General features: G+C 48.8%; 1 protein-coding gene across 3 annotated transcripts in view; it reads left to right on the forward strand.

Moving 5' to 3' along the window:
• NLRC5 (NLR family CARD domain containing 5) overlaps positions 1-17,577 on the forward strand; it is a 90,992-nt gene that overhangs the window by 17,530 nt on the left and 55,885 nt on the right. For all 3 annotated transcript variants that reach the window (XR_010727042.1, XM_066242566.1, XM_066242567.1), the window contains exons 2-4: positions 13,237-13,335; positions 15,463-15,772; positions 16,531-16,590. Coding sequence is in view for 2 of the 3 variants with exons in the window: in XM_066242566.1 (XP_066098663.1) it covers positions 15,475-15,772; positions 16,531-16,590 (358 nt within the window). In the remaining variant the exon portion in view is untranslated. The remainder of the gene's footprint in view (positions 1-13,236; positions 13,336-15,462; positions 15,773-16,530; positions 16,591-17,577) is intronic.

Genomic DNA, 17,577 nt, shown 5'->3' on the forward strand with positions numbered 1-17,577 from the left:
GACCCTGAGGTTAGCGCTCACTGCCTCCTCACTGCTGTCCCTCTCTCTCCAGGGCCCGTCCTCCGCCCCGACCCTGAGGTTAGCGCACTGCCTCCTCACTGCTGTCCCTCTCTCTCCGGGCCCGTCCTCCGCCCCGACCCTGAGGTTAGCGCTCACTGCCTCCTCACTGCTGTCCCTCTCTCTCCAGGGCCCGTCCTCCGCCCCGACCCTGAGGTTAGCGCACTGCCTCCTCACTGCTGCCCCTCTCTCTCCAGGGCCCGTCCTCCGCCCCGACCCTGAGGTTAGCGCACTGCCTCCTCACTGCTGTCCCTCTCTCTCCAGGGCCCGTCCGCCGTCACCCTCTTCTGTCCTCGCTTCTGTCACGCTCGCCTAGGAGCCAGGGGCAGGATTTGGGTTCTGCCTTGGGAACAGGGCTCCCGGCCTCCCACAGGCCCTCCTGCTCAGCCTGACCCTCCTAGACCCTTACTCAGGACGGGCAGGGCAGCGGGTGGGTCCCAGGTAGACATGAGGAGGCAGGTCCCAACAAACCCGGGGGTCGTTAGCACCCATCTCTCCTTACCGCACAGCCTCACGGGGCTCCCCTTCTCCCAACGTGGACAGTCAGGAAGAGGAAAGAGCCAAAGGAACAGTGGCCAGAAGCCTGTGACTCAGTCATATCCTCCCTTCCTCCCTCCCTCCCTTCCTTCCTTCCTTCCTTCCCTGTACCCCGTGCTAGGGGCTGGGGCTACTTTGGAAACAGTAATGCCCCTGGTTATAGTAGCTAACAGGTTCTGGGCTTTTCTCAAGTGCCCGTGCCATTGGGGATGTTTGCCTCCCAACAACCCCGCCAGCTGGAGATTATTATTACCTGCCCAGCAGACACTGGGAGCTCACGCCCTCTCTCCTCTGCCGCACCCCTCCTCCACCCCCATCTGCTGTGGGTGTGGGTGATGAGGGCTGTATTTCCCCCCCAAAGGACTGCCCTTGCCTGACAGTAACTGCCTCTGGCCTGGGCTGTACCACCTCCCTCCCCGCCCCACTGGGCAACACTCAAAGCCAGTGACTGGCAGATATGGGGTGTAACCGCTCAGTTCCCTTGCTGCTTGGCAGGACAAACTATTGAGAGAGAGAGAGAGAATTGTCACTACCAGGCACCTGCTGTCCTAGCCAGGCCAGGACTGGCTTTAGGGAACCGGGACCCTGAGGAGGGGGCATCTGGAAACCCTTTGGTGGAAAGTTCTTCGGTTCACACTCCAGAGTTGGCCAGGGACCGGGTCAGGCTGGAGCTAGAGCAGGGGTCTCAAACTCAACTCAGCATGTGGGCCGCAGAGCAAGATCACAGCCGTTCGGCGGCTGCACTAGGTCTACAAAAGGCAACTGTTATGCAACACTTTTCTCACTGCAGTTGAAAACAAAAAAAAAATCAGTACAACAAGCACAATCGTACATGCAGTTTACTCAGTGTCACAAAACGACCAGAAACTGTAGTTCGCATCACAACTGCTGTTAACTAAGCTAATATCTAGCTAGGATGCTAGAGAAATGAAAAATACAAGTAGACCCCTAGGCTTACTTAATTTTATCCAAAATATTTTGAACTTCGTGGATTAGTCTGCGGGCCGCACAAAATTGTTCGGCGGGCCGCATGCAGGCCGTGAGTTTGAGACCCCTGAGCTCGACTGATCCTGAAACCTCATCCTTGCTTGGCTTCTCCTTCCTCCCCGCCCTGCCCCCCTTATCCCTCAGTAAGTAACTTTATAGGCACACCTGCCCTGGGCTCTGCCTCTAGAAGCCTGACCTAGAGCATCCCCATTCTACACATGAGGACACTGGGGTTCCGAGAGATGAAGTGACGTGATCAAAGTGCCACTGCAGGTAACCGGAAGAGATTCCAACCCAGGGCCCTGGCGCAGGGTGTTTGTTCTTATCCAGAATCAGACAGGCACCGCCTGCCCTCGCGGTGTGCCCAGCCCGCCCCCACCCCGGTGGGGGGCTCCCTGCAGAGAGGAAATGTCCATGCAGCCATGGTGAGCCCCGCAGTGGAAGGGAAAAGAGCGACCCCTGAGGCGTGCAGCCAGGGGCGCCCAGACCTGGTTGGGAAGGCAGCGGGAAGACTTCCCTGAGAAGGGCCGTGGAGCTGGCTGTGGAAGGAGACGGAGGAGTTTGCAAGGGGGGGGGGGGAAGGGAAGGGCGTTTGAGGCAGAGGAAGACGAATGTGCAAGGTGGTCCGTGTTGAAAGAGGACCAGAGGGAGGGCCGTGAGTGTTGTCACGGGTGTATGAGGCCTGAGGGGGGCCAGGGGTCAGTGGTAAGGACCATTTGTTTATGCCTCTTTTGAGTCTTTCTGGGACACCTGCTTTGTGGAAGTCACATGACCGTGTGGGACCTGGCCTTGGAGGTGGTGGGAAGAAGCTAAGAGGAGGTTTAGAGAGCAATGAGGCGAGACCAGAGGCCAGATGAGTGTGTGCACATGCACATGTGTGCGCTCGAATACGTGCATGTATGTGTGCATGCCTGTGCGTGGGCTGCATATGTGCAGGTGTGCACGGTTACACATGTGCAAGTGTGTGGACTGGAGGTGCGGGCCCACCAGACGAAGGGAACAGCTAGGGCAAAGGCGTTGGGGCTGCATGGAGGGAACTGGCCTGAGTTCTCGGCTCCTTCCTCTAACCTTGATGCCAGCCAGTACTTCTAGGGTGGCAGGAAGGGGTCCCCCAGAGCACAGTGATGAGGGCGATGGAAGGGGTCATCTGCTGTCAGATTGAGGCCAGGGGGGAGTGAAGCCCCCATGCGGAGCCCCTGGTAAGACCAGCACCCCAGCGAGGCCTCTGGTCCCGCCCCCGGCCCTCTTCCCCCTAGCAGTCTGGACTTGGAGTGGCTGGACCACCGGACTGCCAATCTGCACTCCTGGGTTCCCTCGGGGCGTTGGCTGTGTGGCTGTGTGGCCCAGGGCATGTCCCTGCCTCCCTCAGAGCCCGTTTTTCATCACCCAGGGGTGCACCAGTGATTCCTGTAGGTCACAACAGCACTTTGGACTGAAGGCCAGGAGACCCTGTGCTGAAATGCAAATATGATGGCTTGAGAGTGTATTAGGTTTTATTTTCTTCGTTCGGCTAGCAGCAGCTCTGCACTCTTGTTTTCTCTAAAAATGTATACATTTGAGTCCCAGGAACCTCCAAATTCATATGCAAATAAAAAAACCACTAGCCAAGGGTAGAGAAGGGGTAGAAGCCCCTAACAAGATGCCTCTCTCATTCCTTGATGGGTACCCCAAGCCACATAAACATGAACGCAGGAGACTTGAGTGACAGCCAGTCAAGTCAAGATCATAGATCTATGCAATTTTTACAAATTACTTTTGATCAGGTAATACATGCAGACAATAAGAAATTCTAAAGCTTCGCCTCCCTGGGGGCAATTACTTTAATGTGTTTTACTCAGAAATAGTCATGTATTGAGAAACGTACACATTTATTTTTGTCTTACACAAATGTAGCTTGCTCTATACCAGCGGTTCTCAACCTGTGGGTCGGGTCACCTAAAGCCATCGGAAAATACATAATGCATATCAGGTGTTTACATTCGGAATCATAACTGTAGCAAAATTACAGTTATGAAGTAGCCACCAAAATTATTTTTTGGTTTGGGGTCACCGCAACATGAGGAACTGTATTGCGGGGTCACGGCATTAGAAAGGTTGAGAACCACTGCTCTATACCCTGTTCTGCCCTTGCTCTTTAAAAAAACAAACAAATTAAAAAACGATAATGTATCCCGGACACTGTTCCGATGTCCTTCCGCTCCGTTCTGCCTCTTGCTTTTCAGCGGCTCCGCAGCAGTTCATTGTACAAACGTGCCATGATTGAAGCGGCTCCTCTTGGACAGCCTGTTAGGTTTTTCCCAGTCTTTGTCTTGGTTAACCGAGGCCATGTTGAATACAGGGGTGGGCAAAAGTACGTTGACCGTTGTTGGTATGGAAAAGGACAGGCAGGTCACGGTTATTGCAATAGCTTTGCTAACTCAGAAGAATGTCACTCCCAACTGTCAACCTGCTTTTGCCCATTACCGGACGCCTGTGCCTGAGTGCACGTGATTTTGCACATTATGAATAGACCTGTAGGCTAAACACCTGGGTATGGAATTGCTAGGTGTGGTTATGTGGCATCTGGAATGTTGGTAGGCAGAGGTTGTACCTGTTTATACTTCCACAGAATGCCTCAAGGAGTCTGTTAATTCACAGCCTTGCCAACACTGGGATATCCTAGCCAATCTAGAAAAAGGAAAGTGGTATAACATTTATTTATTTATTTTACAGAGACAGAGAGAGAGTCAGAGACAGGGACGGAGAGATGAGAAGCATCAATCATTAGTTTTTCGTTGCACGTTGCAACACCTTACTTGTTCATTGATTGCTTTCTCATATGTGCCATGACCACAGGCCTTCAGCAGACTGAGTAACCCCTTGTTCGAGCCAGCGACCTTGGGCTCAAGCTGGTGAGCTTTTTGCTCAAACCAGATGAGCCCTCGCTCAAGCTGGCGACCTCGGGGTCTCGAACCTGGATCTTTCCGCATCCCAGTCTGACGCTCTATCCACTGCGCCACCGCCCGGTCAGGCAAGTGGTATACCTTTTTGAGTTTTACCATATATTTCCTCTCGTGGGAGGTTGAACACTTTTCCCATACAGTATTTAAAAGTCCCTGTATTTCCTGTTTGGTGAACTGTCTGTGTTCTCTGCCCACTTCCCTGTCAGGTTGTTGTGATGTGTTTTTTTTTTCTTTATTGATTTGGAGTAAGTCCTCATATGTTAAAACCTTATGTCTTTGTGACATGACTAGCAGATTTTTTTTTCCAGTTTGTCATGGGTCTTTTCACTGTATTTGTGGTGGTCTTTGGCAGTACAAAAATTCTAATTTATATATGGGCGGTTTCCTACAATTTTTCTTTTATGATTTCTGAGTTTTTTTGTCATGCTTGGGTAAGCCCTCTCTACTCTGAAATTAGTTTTTAAACTTTTTCACATGTTTTATTCCAGCATGTAAAAAAAATTTTTTTAAAGATTTTTATTTATTGATTTTATAAGAGGAGGTTGTAGAAACAAGAAGCATCAACTCATAGTTGCTTCACTTGAGTTGTTCATTGCTTGCTTGTCCTAGGTGCCTTGCCCGGACAAACACAGGGTTTCAAACGGGTGACCTCGGCATTCCAGGTAAAATGCTCTATCTACTGTGCCACCACAGGTCAAGAAGCACTTAAAAATTTTTAACTTTTCAGTTGTGAAGCATAACACAGAAACAATGCAAACAATTAAACATACGGCTTTATGAATCATTGTAAAGTGACGATCTATACTATGATAGTACTTGCAAGGTTTCACTTGTCTAGACTTTTAAATTTGGCCCTGTCTAGACTTTATTGTAGTATAATTTGTGAGACAGAAATCCATCTGTATTGAAAAAGAATATGTTTTTAAATGTTCCATGGAATATTTTAAAACTTATTACTGTATATACCAAGCAAAAAAAGAAAAAGAAAAAGAAAAATCTTATCATATTCCAAAGCAGAAATTGTGTAGAATTTATTCTTTGTATAGCACAACAAAACAAAAAAATGACAAAGGTTTAAAAATCCACTTACCCCCTTTTAAATGACTCAGTTCAACTATAACTATCATCTACTGATAAGTTCTGGTCTACTGGAAAGTTCTGTCCGTTTCTATCACAACAAGTTTCGACATGTAAGCACATGTTTATTTGGCGCATGTGTGCCTATTTTTATCACTTAATGTACACATACTGACGTAGCAAATTAACTAAAACAGAGTTGATTTACATTAGTCTTATGTGTGAAGCCATAGTGTACCCATAGCTACTGATAAAGTTCATTTACGCCACTGTATTTGATACGAATTTCAACAAGGAAGAAATGCTACAGAAGCATGTAGAAATTTATTGAAAGTGTTTGGTGAAGGTACAGTTTCTGATAGGACATGCAGAAGATGGTTCAAAAAATTCGAAACAGGTGATTGCAACCTTTCTGATAAGCCACGTTCTGGGCGACCATCTTTGATGGATGACGATGTTGTTAAGACCATGTTGGAGCAAGATCCTTTTCTGACAACATTGGAGATGGCAGAAAGGCTTAATTCAGCTCAGCAAACCATTTCAGACCATATTTGGAAGATAGGATTGGTGTGGAAATATTCAAGATGGGTGCCACATGAATTAAGTCAGAAGAATTTGGATGATTGAGTCGTCATATGCACATCTCTGCTTGCTCGGAACAAAATCAAGCCCTTCTTGAACCAGATGATAACTGGGATGAAAAGTGGATTACCTACGAAAACATCGTAAGGAAAAGGGCATATTGTGAACCCGGAAAACCTAGCCCTTCCACCTCTAAACCAAATTTGACTCTGAATAAGAGAATGTTGTGAATATGGTGGGATATTCGAGGACTAATACATTATGAGCTTTTAAAACCGAACAAAAAGCTCAATTCGGAGAAGTATTGTCAGCAACTGGATAATTTAAAGACAGCAGTCCAAGAAAAGAGGTCGGCGATGTTCAATAGGAAGAACATCATACTGCATCATGATAATGCCAGGCCACATGCTGCTTTGGGGACTCGTCAAAAAATTGAAGAATTAGGCGGGGAAATTCTGTCGCATCCACCATATTCCCCGGACTTAGCACCCTCCAACTATCACTTGTTTTGGTCCTTACAAAATTTTTTGAAGGGCAAAAAATTCAAAAATGAAGAAGATATCAAACAAGCACTGGTTCAATTTTTCGCATCAAAAGATAAAACAGCCTGACCAGGCGGTGGCGCAGTGGATAGAGCGTTGGACTGGGATGCGGAAGGACCCAGGTTCGAGACCCCGAGGTCGCCAGCTTGAGCGCGGGCTCATCTGGTGTGAGCAAAAAGCTCACCAGCTTGGATCCAAGGTCGCTGACTCCAGCAAGGGGTTACTCAGTCTGCTGAAGGCCCGTGGTCATGGCACATATGAGAAAGCAATTAATGAACAACTAAGGTGTCGCAATGAAAAACTGATGATTGATGCTTCTTATCTCTCTTCGTTCCTGTCTGTCTGTCTGTCCCTATCTATTCCTCTCTCTGATTCTCCCGCTTTCTCTGAAATAAATAAATAAATAAATATTAAAAAAAAAAAAAAAAAGATAAAACATTTTTCAAAAATGGGATATACAAATTGCCCTCACGCTGGCAGGAAATCATTAATAATAATGGCAATTATATTATTATTTTTGTGTGTGTGTATATTTTTCTGAAGTTGGAAACGGGGAGGCAGTCAGACATACTCCCACGTGTGCCTGACCGGGATCCACCCACCACGCCCACCAGGGGGCGATGCTCTGCCCACCAAGGGGCGATGCTCTGCCCACCAAGGGGTGATGCTCTGCCCTTCTGGGGCGTTGCTCTGTTGCAACCAGAGCCATTCCAGCACTTGAGGCAGAGGCCACAGAGCCATCCTTAGCTCCCGGGCCAACTTTGCTCCAATGGAGCCCTGGCTGTGGGAGGAGAAGAGAGAGACAGAGAGGAAAGAGAGGGGGAGGGGTGGAGAAGCAGATGGGTGCTTCTCCTGTGTGCCCTGGCAGGGAATCGAACCCGGGACTCCCGCACACCAGGCCGACGCTCTACCACTGAGCCAACCGGCCAGGGCCTCAATTATATTATTTAATAAAGTTTATTGACGGTAAGAAAAATTTGTATTTTGTTTTATTCCAAAAATGGACAGAACTTTCCGGTAGACCGTATATAATATAAAATTGATATAAACCTGATATACATTTATGGAAAAATGACCAATAGTTTTTATCTTATCAAGTTTTAAAAGGAAAAGACTAGGGAGGACCTAAACAATAAAGGGCATAAGTTTAAAGAAGAACAGTCTCAGTAAATTGGGGGAAAGAAATAAGAGAAAAACCAAAATGATTAAACTAGGAAAAGGAGAAGTCTACAGAATGGGTCAGTAAAAACAGAAGTTTGTTTCTAAACATGAGATACCAACCGCTGGCAAGTCTGATAAGGAGAAAAAGATGAAGTAAAATAAACTACGTTAAGTGTGAAGACATGAGGCGACTTGGAAGTACAAGACGATCTTATATACAACTGTGTTCTATAAAATTTAGAATATTCTTGAGAAATGAGCAACTTTCTCAGTAACTCGTCCATCAATTGTCAAAAGTTAACTAAAATATTGGTGGAAAAGAACTATCACAATAGGAGAAATCTGTCAGTAAGTCTCATTTGATTAAAAAAACAAACACTGTTCAAAGGACTTGCTAGAGTGGAGAAAATCTTGGGCTCTCATGCAAGGTGAGAAGAGAAGTTTCCGAGCGGCAAAGGCATGGGACATGGGCCACGTTTTAACTTGATGATCTGAGCCTCCGCAGAGGGTGCCGGGCGTGGGCAGAAGAAGGGACTCTCCTGGTGCAAGAATCCAGGTGAGACATGATGGCGTCAAGTCTAGGCAGTAGCCGTAAAGGAAGTGAGATTCTGTGATACGCTTGGACAGAGGCAGCCATCTTTGGTCTACACTCAAGGAGCCACGAGGCCGCCCTTCACGGAAATGGGAAGGGTGGTGGCAGCAGCTCCCCTAGTTTGGGAGGGGACACCAGGTGCTCAGGGTAGGGCTTAGAAATCTTCACCTCCACATGAGGCATCCGGGAGGAGTCATTCTGATAACTCAAGTAGATAAGATCTGCAGGGACATGCCTGGTATTTAGCAAATATTCATTACGTTATCGGTTTGACTTGTTAAACCTCAGTTCCAGGGAAAATGTAGTTTTGTCCCTGTGGCCCACATAAAAGCATTAAAAAGTAGAATACATTGTGTCCTTCCAGATGGATGAGTTACTTTTTAATCGGGACTTTCAGCCTCTGTCAGTCATACTTACCCACATCTGTTCCCTTCCTCAGGCCGTTTGGTTCATTGTTCATGTGATGCGGGGAACTTCCACTTCTGTGAGCAGCTCCGGTAGTTTCTTGTCCTTACTCATCACCTGTGTTTCTCTTCCTTACACATTGGGGAAATGTCTATTCTAGTTTTTTTTTTTTTTTTTTTTTTTTTTCTGAAGCTGGAAACAGGAAGAGACAGTCAGACAGACTCCCGCATGCGCCCGACCGGGATTCACCCGGCACGCCCACCAGGGGCGATGCTCTGCCCACCAGGGGGCGATGCTCTGCCCATCCTGGGCGTCGCCATGTTGCGACCAGAGCCACTCCAGCGCCTGGGGCAGAGGCCACAGAGCCATCCCCAGCGCCCGGGCCATCTTTGCTCCAATGGAGCCTTGGCTGCGGGAGGGGAAGAGAGAGACAGAGAGGAAGGCGCGGCGGAGGGGTGGAGAAGCAAATGTGCGCTTCTCCTGTGTGCCTTGGCCGGGAATCGAACCCGGGTCCTCCGCACGCTAGGCCGACGCTCAACCGCTGAGCCAACCGGCCAGGGCCTATTCTAGTTTTTAGTGTAAATGTTCTTATGGGTTTTTTTATTTTTAATTAAAACATGCCTGCTAAAAAGTTCAAATGCTACAAAATGGTCCAAGAGTGCGGTGTAAAGGGCTTTCCTTTGCCTGTGTTCCCCAGGCCCCCTCCCCAGACAATTCTGTCACCATTTTCTCGTGTAGCCCCATGGTTAGTCTCTATGTAAAGGGCGGACACACATGCACACACACACACACACACACATGCACACACGTTTCAAACAAATACGTGCCACAGCTTTTAAATTTGAGTTTACTTACTAGAATACATTGGAGCCTTTTTTTTTTCCCACTGAGCATAAGGTTTTTGTGATTCACCTCTCTTGCTGAGAAATATCCCGTTGTGTAGATCTACTGAAACTGAGGGTCCTCATGATTTTGATTAGAGTTAGTTTTAAATTCTAGCTGTAAAAACAACTCGCTCTCTCTCTCTCCCTCAAAGACCTAGCCTTTCCCTCCCCCCACCTCGGACAATCAGCAACCCCGAGACAGCAGATGAGTAATGGTCAGGCTAAAGATTACATCTTGACCTAAGTTGTGATTCAGCTTCTACACCCTGAGGTGGAATGGCCCCCTAAGGGACACTGGAGAAGTCCTCAGGTGTGGACCACGCAGAGCGGAATTCGCCTCAGCAGGGTCTGGCAGCTGCTGAGATCTTCCCTGGCTGTGCTGCTTGTCAGGATAACTGGACCCTTCTCTGATGTTGTCTGCAGCTGGCCAATGGGTGTGTCGGTTCTGGGCCTCTTGGAGAGGGCTCGGGTTCAAGCCGATGTCTGACGCCGCCGGTGATTGGCCCTGGGCAGCCTGTTTGGAGCTACAAAGCGCTCCACATTTTGTGTCTGTGTCTGCCCCTGCCGGGCCTTGGTGTGTGGGGGAAGGACCAAGCCGTGCACCAAGACTGGCATTTACCAGCACCGGATCGAGGGTAGGTCAGCAAAAGTCCGAGGTGCCCAGAGACCCGCCTCCACCTGTGTCCGCCTGCCAGCTGCCTGTGGGCTCAGTCACTGAATGAGGCGCTCACGTTGCAGGAGATAAGTTCTCAGTGAGTCACCAGGTAGGGAGGGGTGGTGGTCACCAGATTGATACAGGTTCAAACTCGGTGCCAGTGCTGGGGCTCAGACCACTCAGCAAATAACCCAGAGTACACCACGTCTAGCTGCCACCTGCTGGGGGCTCGCCCACCTTTGAGATGGAGTGGGGTCTCAGGGAGTCGTTAGAATGAGACCAGCAGAGTTCATCAGGCTAAATTAGATTAAGATTTGGAACCTGTATATATTTTTTTAAAGCAAGAGAAATAGAGGGATGGACAGACAGGAAGGGCAAGAGAAGAGAAGCATCAATTCTTTGTTGTGGCATCTTAGTAGTTCATTGATTGCTTTGTCATATGTGCCTTGACCAGAGGTGGGGCCTCTAGCAGCTCAAGTGACCTGTTGCTCAAGCCAGTGATCTTTGTGCTCAAGTTGGTGAGCCTTTGCTCAAGCAAGTGACCTCAGGGTTTCGAAGCTGGGTCCTCAGCATCCTAGGCTGATGCTCTATCCACTGCGCCACTGCCTGGTCGGGCTAGAACCTGTATAATTATGTTAACTAGTGTCACCCCAATAATTCTATTAAATAAATAAATAAAATAGATTGCCTGACCTGTGGTGGCGCAGTGGATAAAACGTTGACCTGGAAATGCTGAGATCGCTGGTTCGAAACCCTGTGCTTGCCTGGTCAAGGCACATATGGGAGTTGAAACTTCCTGCTCCTCCCCTCTTCGCTCTCCTCTCTCTCTCTCTCTCCCCCCCCCTTTTTAAAATGAATAAATTAAAAACAAAATTAAAAATAAATAAATAAATAAATAAAACAGATTAAGGTTTGGCCATATGGAGGGATGGCTCTGCACTGGTCTTCTCCCATGCTAGAGCCACACTACTCAGTCTGTCCCAGAGTCTGCCGGGAACCTGACCTCGGCAGGGCAGGGCCACTGGGAATTGGGAGAAGTGGGGATACTGGTCAGGTTAGGGTAAGGTGGGGGGGGCCCTCCTCCAGAGCCACACAACTCAGTCTGTCCCAGATTCTACCCAGACCTCGGAAGGGCAGACCCACCAGGAGCGGAGAGCGTAGGGTCCCCGGAGGCTGGGTGGAGGGTTGGGTCTCTGGGGTGGGCCTTGTGGATCTCCTGTGCTGGAGAGGCGAGCAAGGCTGTATCTCAGTTTGCTCATGCCTCTCTTCATTTCTTCTGTTAGAATCTGACAATTTTGTTTAAAGAAATGTCATTAGTACCCCTAGTAGCTCTTTAATAGTGCCATTGTTTTTTTCTCATTTCTAACTGCCGTGTTGATCTCTGTTATAGTAGAATGTGTCCTATTTATGTGGATTTATCTAAAGTTCTGAAACTTTGTAGTGACCTCCCTCATACTTCACAGATACACAATCAGTGCACATCCTGGTCTTCGGTCTTTCTTTTCCTTCCATGTACATTTTAGTCATCTTTCTTTCTTGTCCATCCCGAGTGGTTGGGCAACATCCGGAAGTGGAGTCCAGATGCAGTTGCGCCAGATCGTTGATTTACTTACTGTACTCCGGGTGAGGCGCTGGTCCGTGCCTCTGGGTTTTACTACTCAGCCATAAGAAATGATGACATCGGATCATTTACAGCAAAATGGTGTAATCTTGATAACATTATACAAAGTGAAATAAGTAAATCAGAAAAAACCAGGAAATGCATTATTCCATATGTAGTTGGGACATAAAAGTGAAGCTAAGAGACATTGATAAGAGTGTGGTGGTTACGGGGGGAGGGGGGAGAGGGAGAGGGAAAGGGGGAGGGGGAGGGGCACAAAGAAAACTAGATAGAAGGTGACAGAGGACAATCTGACTTTGGGTGATGGGTATGCAACATAATTGAACGATAAAATAACCTGGACTTGTTATCTTTGAATATATGTATCCTGATTTATTGATGTCACCCTATTAAAAAAATAAAATTATTAAAAAAAAAAAAGAAAAAGAGTATTGACTCTCAATTGTTTAAAAGCTACTTCCTAATGTAATAAAAAAGAGCTTGCAGATCCTCATCCTTCTGGAGTTTTATTAGGAACTGCCGGAAGGGTTGTTCCATTTTCCTCCCGATAAATGCGCTGTAATAAATCAGCCATATTTGAAGGGCATATTGTGATGGCCCAAGTCACTGAGCTGGTTAAGGTAGAGGGACCTCCTCTGGGCCAGGTGTGGCAGGATGTGACCCCAGGGAGGGTGAGCAGTGCCCAGTGCAGGGACAAGAAGAGCTGGGGTAGGGAAGAACAGGATTGGTGCATAAAGGAGAGGGGACTGCCTCTGGGTCCAACGTCCTCAGAGGTGTCTCTGGAGGCGGGGGGAGGGCTGGTGCCTCTACAGCAGGGGTCGGGAACCTATGGCTCACGAGCCAGATGTGGCTCTTTTGATGGCTGCATCTGGCTCCCAGACAAATCTTTAATAAAAAATAATAATAATGTTAAAAATATAAAACATTCTCGTGTATTACAATCCATTCATTTCCTATCGCTCATGTTCATGGTTGCAGGTGGCTGGAGCCAATCACAGCTGTCCTCCGGGACAATACCGAATTTTTATTGGATAATGAGTGAAGTACATGGGTCGTTGTATGGCTTTCGTGGAATTACATTTTAAAATATGTGGCGTTCATGGCTTTCTCAGCCAAAAAGGTTCCCAACCCCTGCTCTACAGCATTCCTCGTGGATTGGGGAATACTGAGGAGAGTACCCTGTCTCTCTCCTAGGGGCCTGCCCTATGGAACCAACCAGCAAGTCCAGCTCAGGCACCCCTGAGACCCTCTCTGCAGATACCTTAGGACATCTATGATGAGCCAGGAAGCCAAGTAGGTGATCTTCTCCCTCTGTCTCCTCTCTGTTCCTGCCGTTCATTCCTTCACTCCCCTGCCCACTACCAAGACTGCTCCCTTCTCAGACTGACCCCACTGGGCTGTCCCCAACACAACAAACCTTAGCCACCATTCAGCATGAGGGTGAAAATCAGACACAGAAAATCCAGCAAGGGCCTGAGATAGCACCTACTCTACCCATTTCAGAGATGCTATAACTGAGACCCAGATAGGGAAGAGACTTGCTGATGGTCATATTGTGAGTGTATCACAATAGGCTTGTTTGTGCTGAGTAACAAAGAGCCTCAAAGTCCCAGTGTCTTAAGGAGAACAAAAGTTTATTTTCTGCTTCTCCTTCTTGTCTACTGTTAACCTACTGGGACCTCTTCCATACTGCCCTCTTACCTGGACCTCACCTAAGGCAACAGCCCAGACCTGGATTACTGCTGGTCCCTGCAGCAGAGGGAGAGAGAGCGTGAGTCACACATTGGCTCTTAAAACTTCTGCACAGACGTGACTCAGGTCCTTCTTCAGCATATTTCATTAGCTGAAGCTAGTTTCGTGGCCATTTCTGACTTACTGGGAGCAAGGAAATGCAATCCTACGAAGGGCCTAGAAAGAGGAGAACGAGATTATTTGAGGATTAATTATAGTGCTAGGGCAAGAAGGCTAGTCTCCCAACTCTGGGGCCAAAGATCTTTCTACTATAATCCCACCTCCAAGGCGATTTCCCACAGAAGTCTCAATGACCAATCAGGAGGCAACGAGCTTTTTCTCCCTGGATGGTTCTCTTTAAAGAGCTTGATGTCTTACCCCAAGGAAATAGAGCACCAATGGTGAAAGCAAAGGCATTGTGTTAGACTGGCTGGAGGGGAAATTTGAGGAGAAAGAGCCCCCCAAATTATAGCATCTAAGGTACTCCTCTTGCCTCCTGGCCTCCTGCTGCCCTGGATGGCTTCTTTCTTTCTGGGCAGCATTGGACTTTGGACACACCACAGCCTTAGGCCATGATCATGTCCTGTTACCAACATCACACAAAGTTCAGGGACGTGGCTCTTGTCTGGTGCCGTCTAGGGCTCCAAGGCCTTGGCGACTGACTGGCTGTGATGGAGAAATCTCGGTTCCAAGCCTGGCTTTGCCATGGATTTGTAGCATGACCTTGGGCACATCCATTACCTTTCATTTGCCTTTGTGTACTGCTCACAAAAGTTAGGGGATATTTCAAAATGACTAGTAAGCGATAAAATATCCCCTAATTTTTGTGAGAAGTCTATTTCTATCGGTTCTGTAGGGATGATGATTGTCTGCCTACCCACCACCCCCATGGATGTGAGCAGGTTTCATGAATTCTAAAGTCCTGTGGCTGCGTGAGGGGTTATTGTTATTAGTCTGGGTGGGGATGGATGACTGGCGGGTGGTGGGGTGGGGGTCAGTGCAAATGTGCCCAGTAGGATTCTGCTGGAGTCCAGGCACATTGCCCTCGCCCCAGCCTCTGGGAGTCGATCAGGTTGGCTCCTGGTGGGCCTCTCAACCTTTTCAGAGTTAGAAGTGTGGGTCTTTGGAGTTCTGAGGATCAGATGAAACCCGTAAAGTACTGACCGTGCCTAACACATAGGAAGTGCTTTCTGAATGTTTGCCACTGTTATTAAGGAAATAGTACCAAAAAGTACATTTGGAAATATTGTAGCATATTCCACTGTATGACAAACAGCCAATGAGTTACCTAATCCCCGCTTGTTGGGCATTGAGGTTGCTTCCAATTTTTAACTATTGCAAGTATTCCTGAGTGCACAGCTTTGTAATGAAAGTTTTTGTGTACGTCCATGATTGTTTCCTCAGGCTAGAGTGCAGGAAATGGAGGTGTTGAGTCAAAGGGGCTGCAAACCTTTTAGGCTTCTGCCACGTCAGTGCCCTCGCCTTATATTGGCACTCCTGCCAGCAGGGTGCTGGAGAGCTCCCGTTTAGAAGGGGAGCATTTGCTTAGAGAGGAGAGCTTGCATTATCTGGGATTACATTCCACCTCTCCCCCAGCTCGCCTGTCCCTCCCAGCCCACTTGCCCCTCAGCTTATCTGTCCCCCCAGCTCATCTGTCCCCCAGCTTACCTGCCTACCCTGTCCCCGCAGGGCCAGCTCCTCATGGACTCCATTAGCGTCCAGCTGGGCACCAGGAACCAGTGGGTTTGGCTTGTGAGGCAGCTCAGCAATGACCCAGAATGGCTGAGTGCCAAGGTGAAGTTCTTCCTCCCCAACGCGGACCTGGGCTCCGGGAACGAGGCCGCAGACCCCACACAGAGGGTCCTCCTACAGCTCCGGAAGCTGCACACCCAAGGGCCGGCCACCTGGCGGGCATTCATCCACTGTGTGTGCATGGAGCTGGAGGTGCCCCTGGAGCTGGAGGTGCTGCTGCTGAGCACGTGGGGCCAGCATGGCGACGGTGAGCGCGTGCGCACGGGGTGCGGGCGGCTGGGTGCACCCAGGCCGCTCAGAGACGGCGTGGCCCAGCCAAAAAGTCCATGTGTCTAGACATGTCCCAGAGCACGTTTCCTAATGCTACCACGTCAGCTGGGGACCTGGAAGACTCCTTCTACCTTGTACCACCCCCGTTGCCCCAGGAGGCAGGATACAAGGAAAGGGTGGGGTGACTCCTTCCAGCCAGGAAATTCCAAGTAGCCCATAGTCCCCAAGTGGCTCCTTCTTGCCACGTGGCCAGAAGCAGTCACAGGGAGAGCCCTCTGACCTCTACTGATGGGAGGGAGATTGAGTCTGTTCGGGTCAGTGGGCATTCCTGGGCACCTTCTGTTTACATAGCACCATGGAGAAACAGTGAGAACTCATTCCACAACTCTACCACAGGCAGCGTGCAGGAAATGCAGAGGGTTCACCATGGGCACACATGTGTGTATATGCATGGGCACACATGTACAAACACATGCACATGTGTGCATGCCTGTATAAACACGTGCATGCACACACATAGTCCATGCACACACCTACATATACACACACATTTCTGCCCCCCACTGCCTCATGGCTGACCATCGGTTGTGCCCTCCACAGATCACTGAGTGTAACCTGCTTCTCCCTTGCCGGGGACCCACCCTTCAGATGAGCCCTCAGCCAGAGGGCAGGGACCAGGCTGGCCCCAGGGCACCCGCCACATCCCCATGGTGTATTCTGTTCTCTCTTCCTCAGGGTTTCCCAGCCCTTTGGACATTGGTGAGGAAAGCCCACTCGAACCTCAGCTCCAACACGGTGAGGCCTGGGGACTGGGAGCAGGAGGGGTGGGAGCATGCTCAGTCCCCACATCAAACCTAGGGGAGGCTGACCCCCTCCCCCCATCCATTTGCGCATGTTCCTTGCCCCTCACCTGGCTCTCAGCCCCACCTTCTCTCCTCTGTGCCCCTCCAGGCTTTGGCCTGTTGCAGGGGTCTAACCTGGAGCCTCCTGGGAGAGATCTTTGGTTTCACTGGGGGAAGCCTGTTCTCACTTCTCTGTCCCCAAGCCGCAGGTCCTGACGCTACAACGTGCTGGCTCAGGCCCCTCACCATTCAGGCGCCTTGGGCCTGACAGAACCGTGTCCTGTTGTCTACACACGGGAGCCTCTGACTGATTCTCTGCTCGGAACACAGAGGAGTCAACGATTAGTGGTGACTCCCTCAGTGATCCATGGGCCACACCCCATTCTCAGAATTCTTCTTTTTATGCATTCTTCATTCTTCTTTTTATTCATTCTTCATTCTTCTTTTTATTCATTCTTCATTCTTCTTTCTATTGTGGTCATAAAATTTACCATCTTAACCATTGTTCCGTGCACAGCTCAGTTGTATTAAATACACTCATTATTGTGCAACCCTCACCACCACCCATCTCCATAACTCTCTTCATCCAGTCAAACTGAAACTCTACCCGTCAAACCGTAACTCCCAGTCCATCCCTCCCCGGCCCCTGGGAATCACGACTTACTTTCTGTCTTTATGATTTTGACTACTCTAAGGACCTCGTAGAGGTGGAATCATTTTGTGACTGGCTTATTTCACTCAGCATGATGTACTCAAGATTCTAGAATGTGTCGGAGTTTTCTTCCTTCTTAAAGCTAATATCCCATTGTGTGGATATACCACATTTCACTTACTCATTTATCCACCGATGGACACAGTCTGCGTCCATGTTTTAACTATTGCGAATAGTGCTGCTATAAACATGGGTGAACAAATACTTCTTCAAGACCTTGCTTTCAGT

Source organism: Saccopteryx bilineata, chromosome 9 (assembly GCF_036850765.1).
Source record: "Saccopteryx bilineata isolate mSacBil1 chromosome 9, mSacBil1_pri_phased_curated, whole genome shotgun sequence".
NCBI classification, from domain to species: Eukaryota; Metazoa; Chordata; class Mammalia; order Chiroptera; family Emballonuridae; genus Saccopteryx; species Saccopteryx bilineata.